Source organism: Pseudopodoces humilis, chromosome 16 (assembly GCF_049639895.1).
Source record: "Pseudopodoces humilis isolate 2021_Gansu_Grassland_sample_001 chromosome 16, ASM4963989v1, whole genome shotgun sequence".
Taxonomy (NCBI): domain Eukaryota; kingdom Metazoa; phylum Chordata; class Aves; order Passeriformes; family Paridae; genus Pseudopodoces; species Pseudopodoces humilis.
The window spans coordinates 2,147,890-2,166,449 of NC_142215.1; the positions used below are offsets into that span (position 1 = coordinate 2,147,890).

An 18,560-nucleotide genomic window follows, 5' to 3' on the forward strand; every position below is an offset into this window, starting at 1 on the left:
GAATTCCTGCACACACAGGCTCTTACATGAGGTGTTGATGTCAGCAGGACAATGACCCCAGGTACCTTATATAATCCATAGGGAGGAGAGGGCACCTCTGGGAAACTGGGCAGTCTAAGCATAAAGAAATTCAATGGATCCCTAAAAATTGTGCCTTTCATTCCCAGGCTAAAGTGAGGTGAGAGAAGGCAAATCACTGCACTCAGTGCTGACTGGATGGGGCCTTCCCAAAGAGCTTGTACCTGATTAATGCACACCCAGCCCCAAAGCTGCCTCAGGCCTTGTCAATGCTGCTGAGAGCAGCAGCCCCACATTTCCCAATTCTTGGAGACAGAAGGGTTAAAAAGAATTAGTCTTTTCTGCTCTCTGCCTTCCAAAGAATATTGGGGATATGGGGCTTCCCCACAGAAATTATGATGTAGATATGGACCAAATAAAGATTCATCTTTACAGTGAAAGCAGATCAAGGGAAACAAGGTTGCTTGCCATTTTGGGAAGGGGTGTGTTTAGCTTGAGCAGTGAGAGTTTCACAATGAACATCAATTCCCTTGCAAGGGACCTGGAATGTCTTACTGGAATTGTTGTCCATGTCCCACTGGAATATTTAGCAGGCTGTGCCAAATGGCTTCTCTAAAGAACACTGAATGAGGGTCCTGAAAACTGGATGTGCTGTAAGTGGATTATTACCTGTTTGTCCAGTGCAGTAATTCACAAGGAAATTCTCACACACTTACTGGGATTCTAAACACAGGTGAAAGCCACCTCATCTTCCCAAGGCATTAATTCCACAGGGTTCCCTCACTTTTTTTGGCAGTAAGGTAATTTAGTAACATTCCTGACAGATTTGCAAGGGAAGGCTTTTTAGCTGTAGCTTGCTACGTGGATCTTTATGGAAGTATTTGTGCATGGAACTTAATTCATAAATATGTTTTCGCACACACTTGCATTCAGTAAAGTGAATATCTCAGGGCCATATTTGTGTGTTCATGGGAATTGCATGTGGCACCACTGTAACTCTGTAAGTGGCCAACTTTCTGGAATTTGGGGACACCCTTTACTGCAGCCACAATCAAAATAGGAAACTAAAGAATCCCACAAAGAACTGCACAATAGCACATTTTATACAAGGAGCTGCTTTATGATTTGACCCTTGTATAAAGCCTGAGGCTTTCTTCTCTATCCAAACTACAAATGTATTTATTTACTTGTTTTTCTACTGTTTAATCTATAAGAATCTCTTCATTAAGGCGCCTTCCTTCTCCAAATCCTGCTGAATGGGCAGTCACACTGCATTGCAGATGAAATGCTTAATTGCAGGCATCATTTCTGTGGTGCAGTCCCAAAATTTAGGCCTTATTCATTTTAAGTAGGCTGCAGGCTAATAAAAGAATGAGCATTAATTGTAATAATTTTATTTCTTCCTTTGTTTGAGTACCAACAGATACAATTTTAATACACACTGCAAATCAATAAACAGATACTGGATATGGTTCTCTACTTAGTATTAAATTTTGGCTACCAGAATCTACTTTGAGACTGATATTGTGGAGGTGTTGTCATGCAATGAAAAACATTTGCAGTGACACACAAGGAGTCACATCTGGAACAATATATTCCACAGGATCATAGCAAGGGGGCAGGTTCTCAGTAATGCAGATTCTCCGTAGAAATAAGTGGGATGTGACAGACATTGTTTCTTTCAATTTATTCTTGAATAGTGCTTCCAGAAGTACAGTAAGCTGCCTACAGATTTATTGTAATAGCCCATCATGGTAATTGTATGAATAAATTACTCAGCTGGACATTAAATCATTTTGTCTTTGATAGAAACACAAAGACAGGATAGAAATTCCTTCAGTATTAGGAATCCTGACACCAAAGCAGAGCAAATCAACCCATTCACATGCCCAGTTCTGAAATTCCACCTGCAATGTTCTGTTCACCTCCTGGCAACGGTAGGGATGAGTAGGAAAGCATGTGGGGTTTGTTTGGTAAAGGCTGGTGGGTTCAGAAAAAGATTCATTAAAACTTTCCTTTGCAACTCCCCCCATGAAAAAAACAAACAGGTAGGTTGGTGAAGAATGCTGAGCTCTTGTCTACAGCTTCTGAGCTCAAGTTCTGTTAAACTCTGAACATTTATAATATGCATCAAGTCTTCTAAAGCCTTTGTACCTATCATTGATTTCATTCCATGAATTTTCCAGAAAGTAACAACAAGGAACAAACTGCACAAAGAATACATTTAGCTTCTGATTTAGACTGATAATAATTTCACATTAGGGTGTTGTCCTAGAGATCCTAAAAGCTGAGAGACTTCTCTACTGAATTTCCCATGGCAAGTGTTGTGCCCATTCCCAAAAACAGTAGAACTCTTTCCAATGTTTTTCTTTGGCTCCCCAGAGTGCTCTCCAGGAACATTTGGTTATGGTTGCAAACAACTGTGTGAGTGCATGAACAATGCAACGTGTGACCACGTCACAGGCACTTGCTACTGCAGTCCAGGCTTCAAAGGAATCCGATGTGATCAAGGTACAGTGGAATTCTCTCTATAAAATCCCTTTCTCCTTCTCTCTCTCCCCCTCTCCAATGATGTACTTGCCTTAAAAAAAAAACAGTGTTTCAAAAATGAAATGCACAATTCAATTTACAATGTGTTATGAATTACTTTTAACAGCGGCTCTTATGATGGAAGAATTAAACCCCTATACTAAAATTAGCCCTGCTCTTGGATCAGAGAGGCACTCAGTGGGAGCAATCATTGGAATTATTATTCTCCTTCTAATTATTATGGTCTTGCTGGCACTCTTTGTGTGGTATCGACGGAAACAGAAGGAGAAGGGCCATGACATGCCAAGTGTATCTTATACTCCAGCCATGAGGATGACTAATACAGATTACTCACTTTCTGGTAAGGGTCTTTTTATGTTAATCAAATCCAGACTCATATTCCTGTCTGTTGGGGAAATACAAGTTTCTGTGATGTGTAACATGTGTTATTGAGCCTCAAAAATAATGACACTTCCATTCTTCCTCAGAATACCGTGATCTTGAAACACATAAATGGGACAGGAAAGCAAATATAAAGCTGATTTAAGCTGATTTCTGTGTGGAAGTTGAGATGGGCTATACCTAGGCAGGAAATAAGCTGCATGGAATGAGTCATGTGTATTCCTGTTGTGGTGCAGAGATGCTTTTCTTTGTGAAACTTTGGGAAGCCTTTTTTTGTTTGAGGAGGTGTCTATTTGTTGTCACTCTCTGCTGTGTGCAGACCAGTCCTTGTCACGTAGACAGCTGGTGGGAATTGTCTTCCCAAGAGCTGAGGAAAGTAGGAGAGAGGAAGAGGAAGACTCTTCAGAATCAAAGCATTCTTCCTTCTTTCTATCCTCTGCTACTGCTGTGGAGGACAGCTTTTCTTGACAGATTGTCTAAATTTTGGAGGATGTGATCTCCTTTTCAACGCTGTCATTCTTATTCATTCCTCTCTGGCCAATACCAGGTACGATGCCAGGCAGGAAATGGCTTTACTTCCCTCTGGTTTCTCCACTCTCTCAGTGGGGATCTTCTCAGGGTTTACTACCCTCTGACTTCTTCTCTTCATTTTAAATGGCTGAAACTCCAAGTCCAAGTAAGTACAAGCCCCTGGGGCAGGCAGAGGTTGGCCCAGCAGCTCTGGGCCTGCAGTGCCTTTTTCTTTCTGCTCTCTACTCAAAATGTACAAGGGCCCTTGGTTTCTCTGCTGTCTCAGGGTGGCACAGCTGGAAGCTTTTTATAGACTTCTCTGCCAAGGATGTGCCTGGAAGGAGCCTCTCCCATTAAGCCAATGATAGTAACACCTGGAACTTAATCACAGGACTTTTCATGGCACAGAGACTTCACTCCTCGTGCCAGGGACATTTTCCTGCCAGGGTGTGTCCCACATCAAGGGCTCTCTGCTGAACACCATTGATTCATACCTAGACCACTCAGCAGAGGATTCCTGCTTCTGAAAGCTACAGATTGGGGCAGAAATTACCATGGATCTCCTTTCATTCCTTCTTATTTTTGAATTTTAAATTTGTTTGCTCTTGCTTAAGCTGCCCAATTGGGTAAGAAACAGATGTTCATCACATTCCTCTCAGGTGCAGCCACCTTTCTCAGAGCTCCTGATGCCATATGATACTTAAGTCCATGAGGAACAAAAGTATTTTGAAGATGCTGAATTCCTGGATACATCCTAAAAAGCTGAGGGATCACATGCCTCATCTGCACTGAACCTGGAATCTCTTTTGGTCCTTGGGCTGGGAGTTTAGATCTGGCCCTTGTGGCATTGCTCCTCTGTGTCAGGTCAGTTTGTAAAAATTGTGCATAAAGTTTGTAAGAACCTGAACGCCAGATCCTCACAAACTCAGACAGGAAGGGGGGGTTTGTTTCATGGGCATCTCTAGAAAGAAATTGGATAATGGTTCTTTCCTGTTCATCTCAGTCAGTGATGGGGATGCAGAGACTGGGCCTTTTCTTTCCTCTTACTTTGTGCAGTCCTTGTAGCACTACAAATTGTATCACTCAGGAAGCTGCAGCAGAGTGAGGTCGGGCATCTCTTTCTGGAGGTCACAAGGACAGTTTTCTTCCTCCTTCCCCTTGGAAAACTCTGCCATCTGAGCTTGCAGAGGAAGATTAAGAAGATAGAAACACACTGCACCATCTTCAGCTCATTAAAAATTGCCTGCAGGTACCAGCATTGTTTCAAGTTTTGGGTTTTGCCCTTTGTAGAAGGGCATTTGCAGATTCTAGACAAGAGCTTCTGAAAACTCCCTGCCAAATCCTGACTGTCCTCCAGTACATTCCCCCAGTGAGACTTTGAGTAGCTGCCCCAGCTTTGGCCCTGACAATGCTGCTTCTCTTCCATCGAGCACAGAGGCAGGAAAAGGTGCTGATGTGCACCTTCCTCAGCAGAAAGTGGAGAGGTGAGATGAGCTCACAGAAAAGGAACTGGCAAGACAACACCTGTGTGGCTGAGGGCAGGTGTGCACACATGTGTTACAGAGGATGCTGAAGGACAGCAGCAATGTTGCACAGAGGGAACAGGGATTCCAACCTTCACCTGCAGCTTTGCTTGAGGATTAAGGGCAGAATACCATGTAGATGTACTTGTCCAATGGATATAATCCCATGTAAATCCATGTACTTTGGCAGGAAATCCACCTGGATGGCTGCAGCATCCTGTCCTCTGTGGGTTGTAACATTATGGCTCTCCTGAATGACCAGTTGTTGTTTTGCCTGTTTACTCTTATTTGGGCAATGGTGGTGTTATTTCTGAATAGACTCACATATACAGATCCTTAGCTCCTGGAGGCAGCAATTTCTTCCAGCACATTTATTTCTGGAGAATGTTTTTGGTCTTTACGTCCTCAGCTCTTGTGAGGTTGATAATCTGTGCGTGTGTGAGAGAGATTATGAGGAAGGGGAACCCCCTGGGCAGCCCTTGGACTCTTTTGCATTTTTGGATCAAGGATGTGGCAGCAAAACACACACTTTGCCCAGCAGCCAGAGAAGAAAACCACCCTTGCTGGGAGGGCTTATCCTCAACACACAGATCTAAGAGCAAACTTTCCCAAATAAGCCTAAAATCAAAATGGTGCTCCCCAGCATGACAGCAGTGCACTACATCCAAAAAAGATTTTAAAGTGCAGGTTGTTTAGTTCAAGGAGATGGGGCCAGAAGGGAAAAGTGTGTGGAAGTGCTGGAGAGAAGCAGAGATTTCTTACTGGGACTTTCACAAAGACTTGGCTATGGGCTGAAGTGATGTTTGAGGTCTTATCAAGGTCTTAGCAAACTTTCTGGTATGGGTGAATCCTCTGCTGAGAGCCAAGAGCTAAGCAAAGCTCGACACAAATAAAGCATCGTGGATCCTGAAGCCTAGACAAGACACTTCCAGAAATGATCTGCAGATGATGGCTGGTGGGAGGTGGCAGAGTGAACCCTCCTGTTTGGAGCCTTCAGCCGTCTCACTGACACTGTGTGGGCAGAGAAGATCCACACAAAGAGAAGGAAGCAGTTCCATTTAGCAGTTGAGAAGTCTGGGTTTGTATTTACTGCAGAGTGCTCACTTATTCCCTTTTTCTTGGCTGGGCTGGTGCCCAGTTTCCACAATCCTGTCCTGCAGGATGGGAACTGATGCTCTCTGTGGCACCCCACAGCCCAGGCTCAGAGCAGTAGCTCAGCCTAATTCCCTTTCCTTTAGGCATTTAAGTCTTTCCTTACTGTTCAGACCAGAATCAAATTATCATCTTTGGGAAGAGAGAGATTTTTTTGTGGGTTGGGTTTTTTTTTTTCCTTGGGTTTTTTTAAACGGGGATAGCATTAGATTTGAATTTGATGTATTTCCAGCCAGCAGTTACAAGAGCTTCATGAATAAATGTGTACAAAATGGACTGTGCTATCAAGGTAAATCAGCCTGGGTGGCTACTTAAGTATCGACCAAAGGGAACTGTGTAGAAGGAGTAATTCTGAGTTCAGGGTGCTGCGTGCAAGGGGGGGGAAGAAAAGGATTTTGGGGGATGTGTACAAGCTCAGGGTCATTAATTCAACACTGTGCTAAGCACTAGAGCACTCTGGCAGAGTTTTATTTCAGCTCATTTTGGGTGCAGAAAACAAGCTCCAGGCAGCTGAGCTGGGTGAGAACTCGCGTTGTCTCAGGTGGCTCCCGGTGACATTGGTGACACAGCCAGAGGCTCCTGGCTCTTCCTTCCAGCTGGTCCTTGCCCACAGCCAGTGCATAAGGCAAGGGGGACTCCACCAACACTTCCAGAGCAGAAAGCCACAGATCCAAGTGTCTGTGTTTAACTCGGACCGTGGGCTGTGGGGAGGGAGGATGGGCCCTTGAGCCAAGACCCCTGAGCAGGCTCAAAGCTGTATTGGTGGGGGGCACACACTGACATGAGGGGTGGGTTCCAGCCCCAGTTCCCACTGGCAGACCCCAAGAGTGATGTGTTTCCTGTTGGTTTGATTGTAAATGTCACAGAGTTGTAGCTGGGGGAGGTGGCAGAGCCCCGGTAGCCTGGCTGACAGATGTTCAATGCAAAGACTTCAGCTCTGGAATCTCATCCTGATCTAATTTGTTAGCAGCGGCTCTGGAAAACAGCTGGGACTCAAAGGCTCTGCACTTAACACAAAATAGAGCTGACCTCGAAAATCCCTTTGCATGTTTCAGCAGAAAAGTGCTCAGTCAGAGCTGCACATGCAGGAGCAGCTTCCCCGAGCCCTGAGCCACAGCCCTAATGTAAGAGACACCCTGCAGATAAACCCACTTCTTGGAAACAGGATATTCTGCAGTAAATTAAGCTCAGTCTAGATCTCCACAAGATGTCAGCAGAGCAAAGTGCATGTTCAGAGTGAGGTGAATGCAGAGGGCAGGGAGAGGAAGGTGATGGTGGCTGGGACCCCAGTGCCAGCCAGGTCCTTGTCCTTCCTCACCCAGTGCTGCCAGCCTCCAGTAAAGGTGGTCGTGGGCTCAAGCAGCCACCCCAACCCTTCATTACCCTTTGACATGAAGGTGTTCCCCACAACCAACCTCTCTGCCTGCAGTTTGAGCCCATGCTTTATTAAATCCCATCCATTTGCTCCTTACAGGGCCTCGTTGTTTAAATGATGCTGCTCCAGTTGAAATTTTCCATCCCTTCTCCTGATGGTACTTTGAAATATGTATCCATTTGTTATGCAGCTGGAACCAGATTGGGATTGATGTTTTCATTAGAACTGCCAGGATAAATATGATGCCTTTCTTGGTAAATTATTCTGCTTGGTAGATGTGTTTATAACTTAAATTGAGGAAATAGATAAAATGTCTCTGAGCATACAATGGAACTGCCCGGGTTTGCCTCTCAGGGTTCCGGCTCTGGTTTTTAAAAAGCCTTTGCACACAATGCAAAACTCTGGTTTTTACATTTTACTAAATGTTCTGGACTCCTTGGTACAGTTATAGCACCTTGATTTCTAACATTACTCCTGGTTTTGTAACAAAAAGGTTTCATTTGTTTCAACCTCAAGACTGCCCAGGGGCAATTCCATAGGTGAAACTAAGGGGACAGCTGAGTTGCAGCCCATGCATTTCCTGAGTCTTGGCTCCCTCCCCTCACCTGTAAAGCAGCTGGACTGTCAGGAATTACTTTAACATCTTCAAGAAGATAACACTGTATTATTTAAATATTTTGCTTTTTTTCTCTTATATTTAATGCTAATAGTCAAGAGCTTCACACCATAATGCAGGATAGATTGCATCTGCAAATGTTTTAGAACACTCAGTACTCCAACAAAGATTTCTAAACTAGATTGTCTCTACGATGTTTTCAGCTTCTTAAGAACTGTTGTGGCTCCAAAGTATTTTGTGATGACTTGTTTTCTTCCCAGATATATCCCAAGGTAGCAGCAGTGTTCATTGTTTTTCCAATCCAAGCTACCACACTCTCTCATGTGGGGTGACTTCACGCTTCTTTCCCAGTAATCTGGATGGAAACAGCTCCTGTAAGGTAGATATTACCCCACCCCACTGTAGCAATGTTCTTATCAGTTCAAGGAAATCAACCAGAGCAATGTCTCTCGGGCCCTGTTGACTGCCAGCATTATTTCAAACTCCAGGGAAGCATTCCTGACATCCCAGACACTGAAAGGTTGGCTTTCCCCTCCCTGTATCTTCCCAAGCTCTGGGAATGGGAACTGGATTCCTCTCTGGGTCAGCAGGACTTGGTGTCTTAGCAACTCTGAGCTATGTTTGCTTCTCAGAAGAGATAAATAACTCAATAAATATAATTATCCATTAACACAACACCAGTAAATCAATGAAGCATTAATCAGCAATCTCACTTTGCTGTTTCATTGTTTCCCACATCAGACACACAAATTCCCTGCTGACACACACAAGCAGAAGGATGCAAGAAGGTACCTGGGGTGCTTTTGGGACTGTCCTGACTCGTCCAGGGACATTCTGGGAGCTCTGCTGTCACTCCTGGCTCTCCAGCAGAGCTATTCCAACCCTATCACTGGAACAACCAGGATCACCTTCCTTATCATTTGTTGTAAATGATTCCCTCAGACCATTCATGAACAACACTGTGACTCAATTCAGCACTTCAGCAGTAAATTTAGATATGGCAAACGGTAAAACAGCTCCTCCTTTGGAGCTTTAAAAAGCCCAGGTGGGGCAAAGCAGAGGGAGCAGGGGAAAAAGGAAAAGCAGTTGATTTCATCACAGTTGTCAGCTTTAAAAATGATGGTATTTCAGGCTGTGTCACCTTAATCCAAATGTGACTATTCACTGGAATGCCATACGAACAAGATTAATGCAAAAAAGACAGTATTGTATAAGACAGGCTAAAATATCTCTACATATGCTCCTGTAAGTAATTTCTTGGTTGTTAAAAGAAAATCTCATTAAAATGTAATAAAAAGGCTGGCACCAGAGATTTCTCAGAGAAATGTTTAGACAGATGTGCAAATATGTTTTTTGATGTAGATGGTCCTCTTGCATCATGAATTTTTGCTCCCCAAAATGAAAGTGCAAACGCTCATAATGTCAAATTTAGGATGAGTGTCCATCTGGACCACTAATCCTTTTGCAGAAATTTAGATGAATTCAGAAAAGGTCAAAGCCAGCACCTATACTGGATTCCCAGCCTACAGTGCCATCTTCTCACGGAACTACTTCAAAAATTAAGCTGCTGGAAAGGTTTAATCCCCAAGTGGTGCTTTGGGACTCTCCTGGAAGCTGCTCTCCCTGCTGCAGCTCTGGCCAATGTAGTCAGTCAGGTTGTCCTGATAATCACTGAAAGACCAATAGAACTGATATTTGCAGGGTATTTATCAAAATATATGGTCTGATATTTCCTTTAGATCTCCCACCATCTCACTTATTAATGAGAACGCTTTGCAGTGCTGAATAGCTGAGGATGGCCAAAAATACACTTTGTCTGTCTGCAGCTCTGCAGCCAAGTAAGACAAAGGAGCATATAAAGCCCTAATAGCTGCCTTAACGAGTTCATTTCCAAATCAGTTTGCCTGGTGCCATTCTCACTTTCTGAAGAGAAATGTGCACAAGTTGTACTTGGAGGATTCATTTCTTTATAGTGCCAGCTGGGGTCACAAAGGAACCAGCACAGATGCAAAATGGAAAAAAAATGGCAGAGGAATGTCTGAAGTGCTGAGCCAGAGCCCAGGATGTTTTACCCTCCCTTTGCTCCAACAGATCAGGTCTGGAGGTGCTGGGCTGGAGCCATTCCTCTCTCAGAGCCTGGGCAAAGCACAAAGGCAGGACAGCTGCAAGCCCTGCTCCAGTTTGAGGAGGGTTTAGGAGAGTTTTCTCTCCTGTGCTTCCCTGCCCTTCTCTCCTTTCTTTCTGTGTCTTTTGCCTTTTCTCCCCTCCCTTCTTGGTGATCTCCTCACTCTATTTTCTTTTTTATTTCTCATGTTCCTTTTCCTATTCTCTTTTCTCCCCCAACTCTACACATAATTCCTATTTCCTTCCTGCTCTCCTCTCCATCCCCCTCCCATCTCCAGGATCCCTGGCTGGGGGCTCCCAGCGCTGTGTGACCCTGCTGCAGCTCCCGGGGTGGCACCTCCGGAGGGAAGGAGGTGGGTGAGGCTTTAGCAGGACCTGAAGGGCCCAGCACTGCACTGGGGACAGTTTGTGATGTGGGTCTGTGTGCACAGGATGGGAGCAGGGCCAGGCTTCAGCAGGGGGAAGGATCTCACCTCCTCATTCCCACTCTGCCAGACAGACATTTGGCCACTGCTCAGGTCCTGAAGGTGAACCACTGAAGCTGCTGAGACACAGCACCAGTGGAGACATGAAACCCTCCCTGGTGTTCGGGGCTGGGTGGTTGTGCCAGTGGAGCACAGACTGGAACACAGGCAGGAGGAAAACAAGTGGGAGGATAAGGGGGAGCCTATGAGAAAAGACTGGAAAAAGGCTTGGCTGCTTTTATCTGAGCAAATGAATGCTGAGGGGGAGCATGATTGCCATCTATAAATACAGCAAAGTAAACACGAGGAGGGAGGAGAGCTATTTAAGTGAGATGACAGAGCTGGCTCGAGAACAAATGAGGATGAACTGGCCATGAATGCATCGAAGCTGGAAATTAGATTTCTACCATCAGATCAGTGAGATTTTGGAATAGCTTCCTAGGAGGACTAATGGGACAAAGAAATCTGATTACTGTTAAAATGGAGCTTGATCTTTTCTCTGAAGGTTTATGTGTCTGGGTGTTTGCAGTAAAAGGCAGCTGGACACAGACTGTGGGGTCCAGGCCCTTCCAGTCCTGTCCCAGGAGCTTGTAGGGCTGAGCTTCATCTCTCTGCAAGGTCCCCAAGAACAGATCTGGGCTCTGAGGGTCAGGAGGAGACTCCAGCATCTCAGTGCAGGCTTTTAACTCCCAGCACTTTGCCACAAGTAACTGCTCTTCCCACGGGACAGAGCTTGGCAAGGCAGCTCCGGGGAAATGCTGGAACCATTGGAGTCAAGAGATATTTTACTGTGAGTTTAAGTGAAGCCAAACCTTGACCTTTTCTTATGAGCTCCTGCAAGTAGGTTTGGCCTTTTTTCTCATGACATGGGCAGCACCAACCAGTAATGATGCTGCAAGTTACTGAGGAGTATCAGACATGAACTCAGGTGAACTTTTGCCACAGAATTACTACACCAAAAATTTCCAAAGTAGAAAAATAGAGATTACATACCTCCATATCTGTGTCTTCACATCAGAGCTCTCACTGCTGAGCCACAGAGCAGATTTCAGATGTTGAGGACCTGTTTTGATCAGAGGGTGTTTGGCAGGACCACTCACAGAACCACTCTCAGGGCTTCACTGCCAGCTTTGTGGCTGAGTTTTTGAATTGTGCACAAAATAAAAACAAATCTCACTTTTACCAAGTGATGCAAAGTTTGTGAAGAATCCTTTGTGTGAAGGATGAGGCTGCTGCACTGGACACAAGCAAATGGAGGATTCTCACCTTGAGCTTTTGCAAAGCTCATAATTCCACCCTCATTCCCTTCCAGCATTGCAGCAAAAGTCCAGGTGTTGGTTTCTACAGACATCATAAAAATCAATTGCTATTAGATGTGCTGAATTTTTAAAGCCAGCAGTTTCACATCTATTAAAGGAAGTTCTAAATTCTACCAAAGACTTCACATAAAATTAGAAACTGCAAAACAGAGGTCACTGGAAATGGTCTGACTGGATGTCACCAGCTAATAAAAAGGAATTACAGAAAGCAGCATTTAAGTACCTTTGACTAAAACTTCCTTAAAAAAGGAAAAGGAGGACTGCAAATACAGAATGACTGCAGAACGTTCAGGATGGGCACCTAAAGCTGAGCAGCACAAGCTTGAACCAGGGAGATCTGAAGTCAGTAGTTAGGGAAATAAATGTCAAATTATTGATTGCTCTCCTGGAGGATAAAGGTATGATGGAATTCCAGCCAGCACTTCTTTGCCTAATCACCATGGACTTAAAAACCTGGACATTGACAAATGGCTGGTGGTGATCAAGTGGCCACTGTTATCTATCCAGCTATTTCAGACAGGCAGATAATGACTTTGCTTTACTCAGCCTGGTATCGTGTTGATCTTAAAGGAAAAGTTGCCAGATATGAGGTAGTTTTAACCAAATTGCTAAAATTACCAGCCTGGAATTTTAATGGATAAATTTACTATGAAGGATTTCTTCCTCCAGAAAAGCAGTTTTGCTTCACAGTAAAAATTGAAGTATTTTCTATCTTAAAAAAAAAAAAAAAGTTAACAAATTATAGTGCTAAGAAATTATAGTAGCACAAAGAGACAGCTATAATCACATTTAGAAAAAACTGCATTCAGAAAAACTTAGAAATGTCCCCAAATCATTTCATTAAAAAAATCAATTCTAGCCTGTAGCTCTTCATGCCAAACTTTAGGTTTGTGAGCTGATTTATAAATCCTGCAAACCCACAGCTTTTAATAGAAATCCCAAGACTTTAATAAATGTGCTCTAAATGGTACAGCTGGGTTGAAAAATCAGCATTTGTGTTCTGACTGCAAGTTTTGAAGAGAAGAATGAAGCTGTGGACTCTGCTGAGGTGAACTGATGGTGCCAAGGGCTGAATTCCTCCCAGTGACCACATTCCAAATGCATCTGCTCCTCATCCCCCTGCCACTGCTGGACTGTCCAACTGCCCCATCTATCCATCCATCCATCCGTCCGTCCGTCCATCCATCCATCATCCATCCATGCATCATCCATCATCCATCCATCATCCATCCATCATCCATCATCCATCCATCCATCATCCATCCATCCATTATCCATCATCCATCCATCATCCATCATCCATCCATCCATCATCCATCCATCCATCATCCATCCATCCATCATCCATCCATCATCCATCCATCATCCATCCATCCATCATCCATCCATCCATCATCCATCCATCCATCATCCATCCATCCATTATCCATCATCCATCCATCATCCATCATCCATCCATCATCCATCATCCATCCATCATCCATCATCCATCCATCATCCATCCATCCATCCATCATCCATCCATCCATCCATCCATCCATCATCCATCCATCCATCCATCCATCCATCCATCCATCCATCCATCATCCATCCATCCATCCATCCATCCATCCATCCATCATCCATCCATCATCCATCCATCCATCATCCATCCATCCATCCATCCATCCATCATCCATCATCCATCCATCATCCATCCATCATCCATCATCCATCCATCCATCCATCCATCCATCCATCCATCCATCCATCCATCATCCATCCATCCATCATCCATCCATCATCCATCCATCCATCATCCATCCATCCATCCATCATCCATCATCCATCCATCCATCATCCATCCATCATCCATCCATCCATCATCCATCCATCCATCCATCATCCATCCATCCATCCATCCATCATCCATCCATCATCCATCCATCCATCATCCATCCATCCATCATCCATCCATCCATTATCCATCATCCATCCATCATCCATCCATCCATCCATATCCATCCATCCATCCATCCCTGCCTCTGCTCTCTCTGTTTCCATTCCCAGTTTGGGGAAGCACAGGGAGCTGCTGGATGATGAAGAAATGACTCCTGGGCTCTCCAGGCTTCCTGCAGAGCTTCCTCAGTGCCCGGGGACAGTGGGAGCACTGCGGGCACAGGGACAGCACAGAGATGCTGTACCCCAAGGTGGGGAGGCAGCAGCACTGAGAGCTGTTGGAAAGGACTGTGGAGGGGTGAAAATGCCTTTGGAATGTGGCTGTAGGTGCTGGGCCCCAGCTGGGATTTAATATCCCAATAGGCTTCAGTACATCAGTGGGGGGTTTTGTTCCAGGTCTAAAAACCTATTAAGAAAGCTAAGCAAAAAGGAATGATAGATCAGGAGAAAGGAAATGTTGTGGTAATTTTGAATACTCTTTCAATTTTAACCCCCTTTTTGTTAAGCATTTTCTTGTAAATGCAGCAAAATAGCAGAGCTGAGTGCTTGCGAACACAGCAGGAGGCTTCCCAGTCTGGAAGCTGACACAGGAGGGCAGTGATGGCTTCATAACTTTCCAGAAACAAGGCTGGGATTTGCTCTTGAATTGACACTTCCTCAGGAGCAGCTGTATTCCAGCAGGTGTGGCTTTCAAGGGAATAATGTGAGGAGGAAAACTCAGCACTTTCAGCACCTACAGCGATTCCCAGACCTCCCCTGCAGGATTCAGCTGGTGACCACTCATCTGTGGAGCCCTTTGTGCTCCATCATTGCCAAAGTTATTTTCCTTGAACTGAGAGAACTGGTGTCCCCCTGCCTCTCCTGTGAGTGCACCCACAGCTGTCTCAGATCCCGGAGCTCCAGGCAGCCCCTCTGTGCATGCTGGTCTGGGGGTTTGATCCATCCATCTCCATGGGTTATTTTAGAGCGTCACCCCATGTCCACAGGCATCTGAGTTGTGGTTCTGAAGGAAATCCTGTGTTTTCCAGCATGTTTGTGCTCATGGCTTGGTGAAGTGACTTTCCTTTGTGATTTTCCCTAATGCTAGTGAACAGCTGTCCAACTCACACAGATAAAGGGCTGAGATGGTGAGGCCAAGGCAGGAATCACCTCCCATTTTTATTCCTGACATCCTTGGGCTGTAGTCTGGGGTGGGAACTGTCTGTCTCTTCCAGCATTAACCCATTATCATACTTTTTGAACAGCTCAGTAACAAAATCCTTGACAGAGAAACTGCAGACTGGAGACCCTACAGCTATCTGAATGAACTAGGTCAGTAATTTTTAAACACTTTAATCACTTTGGTAGACTTTAGAGCAATTCCAAATCCAAATCAGCCTTTCATAAAGGCATTAACAATAATGAGGAATATTGGTGTTATCTTTATTTCGCAATCAGAATTGCCAGTAGTGAAAGATGGAGAATTAAAAATTGTTTCCTTTACCACAAACCACAGACTGGGAAAGCAAAGTCAATATTCATTTTAGTCTCCCATCCAACGTTGCTCTGTTGAATCACTATCATCTACTCTATAAATGTTTTTTTAAGGACTAACTCAGGACATTAAAAATTCAAATTTGGCTTTTTTTTTTTTTCTTCTTTCATGCTTAATAAAGCTTAGCACTAAATACTGGCATCTTGGTGAAGGTGTGGAGCCTCTGTGGGAGCTGGGGTGTGCAATGCTCCATTATCTCCCAGTAAATCATTCCGTGGCAATTCTGAACCACCAGCCAGTGCAACCAAGCCAAGAGTGAAGTTTAATTGCCTGCTCCGAGTTTATTCTCCCTGGCTTGAGTTTTAACAGGGTTTTTAGCAGCTCTTAGATCAAATCCTGCCCAGATTTAGTGCTTTGGATGCTATTTGTTTTCCTATCTGAGCACTCGGAGTTTGGCTCCTCAGTGGCCAAAAGCATTTGCCCTTTCCTTTCTGGGATTAGTAACAACTCACTGAAAATGTGCAGGAGGAGGGAAAGTGCAGCATTAGGGGGGGTATTTTGGGATTGTTAAAATCAACTATCTCACAGCTCCCATGGCAAAGGAATGAACATAGGGCAGCACCAGGCATCACATCCTGCCACTGCCCCAAAGAGAACTCTTCCCTGCATCAGGAAAATCACAAACCTGTCAAGCTTCAGTGCAAAATCTTTTCATCCTTAAAACCATCAATGTTTTCTGTGGAATAAGCTGCAGAACCACTGTTGTGCTTCTCTGTATGTGACATGGAGGGGGCTGTGTGTGAGGGTTTCCAGGTGCTTCTCAAACCACGTTAATTTTCCTTTTACCATTTTGCTGCTTTTTTTGCACACTCTTTGCTTTATTTGTGTTGAACTTGTGCTGTCCTCAGCTCCCCATGTGCCACCTCTGTTCTGCATTCATGCATTTTATTTTACCAGCAGAAACGATGCTAAATGCCTCTGCAGCAAGAATGATCTAGAAGTGATAAATACTTTAGCTAAGGGGCCTCCAGCAAAACACTTTGGTTTTTTCTCATAGCATTTTGCATCCAAGATACCTTTTTCTTTCTTTTTTCAAACTAATTGATGAAAATTAGATTTTTTTTTCCTTTCTTTTCAGTACCAGAACTAATGCCTGCTTCTGCTAACTTTCATAATGTTGAGTCCTTGCTCAGATCAAGGCAGTTTTTACATGAAAATAAGAAGTTTTCACTTCTTGGTGTTACTGTTGTGCAATAAAAGCTGCAGGTTCCTCTCATGAAAATTTCAGAAGAGAGTTACAATCTTCAATTTCTAATTATAAACATAAAATAAAAGTCTAATAAGGTCACACAGGGAATCTTGACTTTCAAACTTCATTGAGCATGGAAGTACCACAGTTAAAAACATGTTCCACCTTCTGATCCCATGATCAGCTGTAGTTTCATAACATAGACACTCCAAATCATGTGTTGGAAGAGCAGCCAAGCCTTGGGCAGGGCTGGATTCAGTTAAAAAGTTAAAAATAGCAGTGGACAACTGCCCAGCTCCTCTGCTGTGACCCCATGAATTGTCACAGAGAGCAGATGTGAGAGTGAGCCAAGAAGAGAGAGGGAAATGGAAGAGAAATGGCAGAGAAATTTGGAATGGATGGAAACTCTCCTCTGATTCCTCAGCCTCCTCTGGTGATCCCAAAGGATGGGATCCAGCAGATGAGGACCACCAGGCTCCCAGAAATGTCTACAGCCCTGTTAGAAACTGCAGGTGTCCTAAAAATTAATTACAGCTGGGAAAAGGAAATTGTAAGAATATCCACACCAAAATTAACCTGAACACTCATCTCCTAAAACCTGCAGTGATAAGGATTTTCTGAATTGCAGTGGATCTCACCAGACTGCAGGTGTTTTACCTGTTTTGCAGGACTTGGTTTGCCAGGTTCATATTCTTTCCAAGTGGGAAATGCAAGAACAAAGCCTGTACTTTTACTGCTGCACATTTGTTTGTGAGCTTCAAATTCCAGGTTTTCAGAGAGCTGATTGTGTTCAGTGGAGTCTGGGGAGTAATTCCCATGGATGTGGGCTTGAGACATCAGTTTGGGGACTCTGTTGCCGAGAAGAGGCGGCTTTGTCACCTTCCTGTGTGTCACTGCCTGCCCAAGGCAGCCTGGTCCTTGTTTCAGGGAATAGCTTGTCTCATTTACTCTGTCTCATGTTGCAGAACTGGAAATGTTTGCCCTATGAGTAATCCCTCTTGCTCTAGTCCAGTCTGCACTGGGCAGTGGCAGATCCCAGCTTCCAGCTCTCCTCCCAAGCAGGTCAGAAACTCCCAAACCACTGACCTGAGCTCAGGAAAGGTTCTTGTCTCATTATCTGGAGCATTGGCCACAGTGTCTGCAGGCACAGCTGGGTTTATCAGTGATGGTTTTTTGACAGCAGTCCTGGATGCAGACACTAAAATGGGATTTGCAGCACATCATGAGTGACTCAAAGCTCCATTTATTCCAGAGAACCAAAGGCTATAAGTTTGATCCACAGCTGACTTCACTTTTCTCAAAGCCAAAAGACGTGGAAAACTATTTCCAGCTGAGACTCTGATTTCACCCCAGCAGATAATTTAGCTTCAAACTTAAACCTGGATTTTCCTAAAATGCCAGATCCCCAGCCTGTTTAGGACTTTCCCACACTAACTACTTTTGCAGTTTAAAAAATAATTTATCCATTATTCATTTTACCTCCTGAGGAACTCAGTGAATACAAAAAAAATGGGTCATGAACCCACAGTATTATACCAGATAGAAAACTAAAGGCAGTATTACAGGGGATTTTGGGTGGGAAGGGCTTTGTGGGGTTGTGTGGCCCTCCCAAGGGCAGTGCACCCCCCCTGGGTCCCCTTTGTTCCCTGCCACTGCCTCTCCTGGGGACCCCAGCTGGGAGCTCCCAGCTGCCCCTCCCAGCCTTGCTCCGTGGGGTGAGCCCCAAATGCTGCTTGGACACTGCTGCCCTGGGAGATCTGCTCAGCCCTGGCAGGAGGAGGACGTGTGATCCCCAGGGATGGCCCTGGGGAGCCCCAGGCCTGTGGCTATGGGCCAAGACATGAATTTGCTCCATGCTCCTCACTCC

At 44.5% G+C, this 18,560-nt stretch overlaps 1 protein-coding gene across 5 annotated transcripts in view; it reads left to right on the top strand.

Annotated features, from left to right (window-relative positions):
- The window catches only part of MEGF11 (multiple EGF like domains 11), a 192,908-nt gene that overhangs the window by 164,462 nt on the left and 9,886 nt on the right, over positions 1-18,560 (top strand). For 3 of the 5 annotated variants that reach the window (XM_088063256.1, XM_088063257.1, XM_088063258.1), the window contains exons 18-19: positions 2,401-2,529; positions 2,675-2,908. In XM_088063256.1, coding sequence (XP_087919382.1) covers positions 2,401-2,529; positions 2,675-2,908 — 363 coding nt within the window. Of the gene's footprint in view, positions 1-2,400; positions 2,530-2,674; positions 2,909-3,496; positions 3,626-4,118; positions 4,356-8,385; positions 8,505-15,214; positions 15,282-18,560 lie in introns of those variants that run through there. The other 2 variants (XM_014251212.2, XM_088063259.1) reach the window with 2 other exon arrangements.